This window comes from Monoraphidium neglectum, assembly GCF_000611645.1.
Source record: "Monoraphidium neglectum strain SAG 48.87 unplaced genomic scaffold scaffold02471, whole genome shotgun sequence".
Taxonomy (NCBI): Eukaryota; Viridiplantae; Chlorophyta; class Chlorophyceae; order Sphaeropleales; family Selenastraceae; genus Monoraphidium; species Monoraphidium neglectum.
The window spans coordinates 2,343-6,865 of record NW_014011157.1 but is presented as its reverse complement, the minus strand read 5'-3'; the positions used below and the strand labels follow the sequence as shown (position 1 = coordinate 6,865).

The following is a 4,523-nucleotide window of genomic DNA, read 5'->3' as shown; positions in this document are numbered from 1 at the left end:
TGCCTTGCCTTGCCTTGCCTTGCCTTGCCTTGCCTTGCCTTGCCTTGCCTTGCCTTGCCTTGCCTTGCCTTGCCTTGCCTTGCCTTGCCTTGCCTTGCCTCCCATCAAAACCTCCTGCAGGGTCCTGGTGACGACATCATCATCTACCGCAAGGGGGACCTCCAGGACACCAGCATTGACGGCGGGGAGGGGATCGTAAGCAAGCTGCTGGTGTTGACTCCATGAAAATAAGCATGGCGCTGCGAGCGTGAACGATGCATGTTTACACGCACACCAGGAAGTTTGTTTCAAGACCATACAACAAGCCCATTCGATGCAGCCATTGGCTGCTGGGCGTATGATGTTCCACTGCACTGCACCGCAGGTTCCCTGCTCAACAGGTCCTCTTGCTTTTAACTCGCCGCCCCACCCCCTTCCGCAGGACACCCTCTGCCTGGAGGGGACCATCAGCGATTACACCGTCATGTTTGGAGAACAGGTGCAGGACCTGGCAGCCAACGGCGGCCTTCTGATGGTGCCACCAGGCGTGTCCCTGCGCGTTTTCCAGGGCTCGGGCCAGCCACCGTACAAATCGATCCTGGCGCCGCGGGGGTCAGACCCCTTGGCGGCAGTGCCGACGCTCACAAGCATTGAGAGGGTCCGCCTGACGGTGGGTGTCAAGGCGTGACGATACGTGCGCACGCAAGCACCACAGCCATTTTAAAAGAGAATAGCCTGCTCTTGAGCATGGCGGATGCATGTTGATGGTAGCAGTGCGGCTGCGGTGGGGTTATGGCACTTCAGCCGGCAGGCCAAGGGAGGGTGTACAGATCAATCCAGAAATGACCTACCGGCTGAAAATTACACGTGCTCACTGCAACTTACCTTCAACAGGAGTCTGCTGGGCTGACCAGCTGCACGTGAGGGTCCTGACCTGCTGGGCGTTTATAAACAGACCGGTTGCCGCACTGCCGGCTGCCGCAGGCACTGACTCGCCTGCGACAAAACAGGTTGCACCAGTATCTCTTGATCTGCAAGCTGACGCAACCTGTCAGCAGAAGGGTGTATGGTTGGAGCCTGAATGAGGTAGCCCGCCCCGTGGTGGCCCTCTTGATGGTTCTGTGGTGCAACACAGAGCTGTTTCATGCGTGGGCGTTGGTCAAGCTTTGTTGGAAGACCTGCTTGGTTGCAAGAAACAAAAGAGCCTTTGGCGTTAAACTTTGGCCTGCAGCAATTCAAGTGACTCAAACAAAGAACATGCCAGCCCAAACCCCCTAAATGGCTGCTGAAGTGCCAAAGCCGTGCATGGCTTGGGTGCCGCTCCTCAGCATTAACCCCTGTGTACAATCCAAACTTTGCCTTCCCACTGCCTGAATTTGGTTGTCATGGTGTAATAACTGATGTCATTTGCATCATGAGGCACAATATGACTCATGTCTCAGGACCCAACGCGGCCCCATCCCTATTTCAAATTGATTGCACAACCACTGCGCTGCATGAGTAACTCTTGAACAGCGCTGCTGAGTGGTCAACTGATGCAGGGGGTGTCACTATAACTCACGCTCCTCGATGTCACGTCGTGCCTTCAAGATTATCATGTGCATGCCATGTGCTGCCCCATATGGCGCATGACACAGTAAATCCACCTTCGGACTCTTGCGCAAACTGCTGACCGCGATGACGCTCTCACTGCGGACGCATTCAAGGCACATCACCTGCCGCCGTTGTCTGAAGCGACACGCACGTCAGCGACCTATACGTTGAGTTTTGAACCTGTGTATAACCCCATTATGCATGTGTTCCCCCGGCTGAAGGCAGTCTCCATACGTGGTTGTTCCACTCTGAGCGATCGCGCGATCTGAACTCGTGTGAACAGCTTCGCGGCCTCTGCGGAAACCATCGTATGCTATGATGCTTTCCCTGTCAGCGGCGAGCTTTTCAGTACTACGAGCAGCAGCTGTGGCGCTCGCGCAATGTTCCGTTTCTCCGCTGACACCGCGCCACGCGTGCGCCAGCCGTGGCGCAGCGCTGCGCCAGCAGTCCAGCAGCACAAGGGGCGCCTCTGATGATAACAGTAACGGCATGGGTGGGACTGCAGCCTCGGCCGCAGACGAGTCGATCGAGGTCCCGGGAGGGCGGTGAGTGCTGGGATGGACCCCGCCCAGGGGCATGCCAGGGCACTGCCGCTTGCAGTGCGTGGCGCCACACGCCGTGGCGCCACGCGGGTCGCTCCCGGACACCCCTCGCCAGCACACCTCCGCCGCCTGTTTCCGGGGCCTGCGCCGCCCATCGAGCGCAGGGTCCCCGTCACCCGGCGCCTGGCGTTCCAGGGCGGACCAGCGAGCCCAGACACCCCCAAGGTGCCGTGCTACCGCGCCCTGGACGGCGCCGGGCGGCCGCTGGAGGGCGCGGCGGTGCCGCACCCACTGGGGGAGGAGGACGCCCTGCGGCTGTACGTGGCGATGGCAAAGATGCAGGTGTGGCTGGCTGGAGTTGCCTGTGGTGTGCGTCTCTGCTTGCACATGACCATGTGCACAAGCGCATCATTACTATCCATGGAATTGTGTATGTGTGTCTTGCCCCTTACCAACCTTTGACGCTTGACATCCTGGTTCCATGGCTCCCCACAACGCTGCCACTCCTACCAAGGTGATGGACACACTGTTTTACGAGGCGCAGCGGCAGGTGGGTGGCCGGGGCCACAGGGGTCTGCAACCGGCAGGGGCCACGGCTATGACTCATCGCAGCCAGGCAGCAAGCGCGTGGTACATGCATCTGCAAGCTATCGGCGCTTGACAGGCTCTCGCCGCTCGCCGTTGCCCGGCAAGGGCGCCGCATTCTCTTAGCCGCCTCACGCCTGCCTCGTCAAGTGCAGGGGCGGTTCTCATTCTACATGACCTGCGCTGGGGAGGAGGCCGCCATCATAGCCAGCGCGGCGGGGCTCGACCCCAAGGACCAGGTGCGTGTCCATCCTGCAGAGGTCAAAGCAGGGTCCCAAGGCAGGGTTGACAGCAGCGGTGCAAAGCAGAGCTCCGCAAACGTGGGCCAATGGCGCGCCCGTGCCGTCCGCGTCAGGTCCGTGTCAGCCAGCGAATTTTGCACTGCTGCGTAAACGTTTGATGGCTTGGCAGCGACCGACACTCCTCAAACTGTTGTTATCAGATCTCCTGGCACGCCTGACCAGCCACATGATTGCCCATCACACGCCGCCCTCCCCGTAATGCCGTCGTATCAGGTGTTTGCCCAGTACCGGGAACAGGGCGTCCTCCTGTGGCGCGGCTTCTCATTCGACGACTTCGCCAACCAGGCGAGCTAAGCACTCACGGCTCCTCCCTTGGACCCTCGGCCTTGCACCCTCGGGCTTGCTGCTGCTGAACACAACGACACTGGGTGGGTTGGATCCGGCAGGTCAGCACCCATGTCTCTCTTTGTCACTGCCCATGCTTGCCTCAACCCTGCCTCGTCATCACAAAGGACTGCCGCCTTGAACCCACATATTCCGCACGAATGCCTATCCGGACCAACCTGCAGTGCTACGGCAATGAGCTGGAGCCTGGCAAGGGCCGCCAGATGCCCATCCACTACGGCAGCAAGGATCTCGCCTACCACACCATCTCCTCGCCCCTCGCGACGCAGCTGCCGCATGCCGTTGGGGCCGCGTACTCGCTCAAGGTGTGAGATGTGGCGTCCCTGTGCTGGCTGCTGGCTGGTGCGTCTTGCTTGAGTCACTTGGCCACGTGCTGCTGGCGCCGCCGCCTCTGCAGCCACAGCCAGTGCCGTGGCTGATTAACAGAACTGCGCCTTTCAGCTCAAAGCGCACTGCTGGCGGCAGTTTCGCACTCAGCAAGACCCGACAGTCAGCACCCATTGGCCTGGGAGGCCCTAAATTTGGCGTTACGCCCCCTAATGCCAACAACGTCGGCCCAAAATCTGCCGCGATCCTTTGCCTGCCGCTGATTCCCCCAAAATCTGTGTCCCCAGCTCCAAGGGGCCCGCAACGTGGCTGTCGCGTACTTCGGGGAAGGCGCCAGCAGCGAAGGCGACTTTCACGCGGCCCTCAACTTTGCGGCCACCCTCGCAGCGCCGTGCCTCTTCATCTGCCGCAACAATGGGTGCGCGGCGTGCCAATCGCTCTTGCTCCTCCCACGTGCTGCACGGTCAATCCAAAGGGTACTCGTTTGCAACTATTACGCCATCTGGGTTACTATTGCCAGCCCCAGCAGGTGCTTGGGAGACAGTGACATCTTACCATCCAACTCATCGTTTGCGCCCTGCAACCACTCCCTGTCAAATGCAGATATGCCATCAGCACGCCATCCTTTGAGCAGTACAAAGGCGAGCTCTGATGCCTCCCTGCTCCCCCAACCCAGAGGCCACTGGCTTGCTTTTGCACTGCGTAGCGCGCTGCATCACAACGAATCATGCCGACGCATCAGCCCGCTCCCTCATGGATTCGCCGCATAGCTCGCAGTCACCGTACCATCCGCTCACCACATCTCTCTTTTCAGGTGACGGCGTGGCGTCCCGCGGACCGTCCTACGGGA

General features: G+C 60.1%; 3 protein-coding genes across 3 annotated transcripts in view; all 3 read left to right on the top strand.

Annotated features, from left to right (window-relative positions):
* The window catches only part of MNEG_10817 (hypothetical protein), a gene marked incomplete at both ends in the record, with an annotated part of 1,689 nt that extends 1,022 nt beyond the window's left edge, over positions 1 to 667 (top strand). Inside the window, 2 exons of the mRNA XM_014040713.1 lie at positions 121 to 195; positions 422 to 667. Coding sequence (XP_013896167.1) covers positions 121 to 195; positions 422 to 667 — 321 coding nt within the window. The remainder of the gene's footprint in view (positions 1 to 120; positions 196 to 421) is intronic.
* A 1,394-nt stretch (positions 668 to 2,061) lies between these two features.
* On the top strand, positions 2,062 to 3,295 carry MNEG_10816 (2-oxoisovalerate dehydrogenase E1component, alpha subunit; the record flags this gene model as incomplete). Its single annotated transcript, XM_014040712.1, has 5 exons — positions 2,062 to 2,117; positions 2,279 to 2,456; positions 2,629 to 2,664; positions 2,855 to 2,938; positions 3,215 to 3,295. 5 exons carry the CDS (start codon positions 2,062 to 2,064, stop codon positions 3,293 to 3,295), a joined length of 435 nt encoding a protein of 144 aa, XP_013896166.1.
* Positions 3,296 to 3,486: 191 nt separating this feature from the next.
* Positions 3,487 to 3,651, top strand: MNEG_10815 (hypothetical protein; the record flags this gene model as incomplete). The annotated part of the gene is made up of 1 exon (XM_014040711.1): positions 3,487 to 3,651. A coding segment is annotated over one exon (165 nt), but the record flags the coding sequence as incomplete, so codon positions are not given.
* Between the last annotated feature and the right edge of the window lie 872 nt (positions 3,652 to 4,523).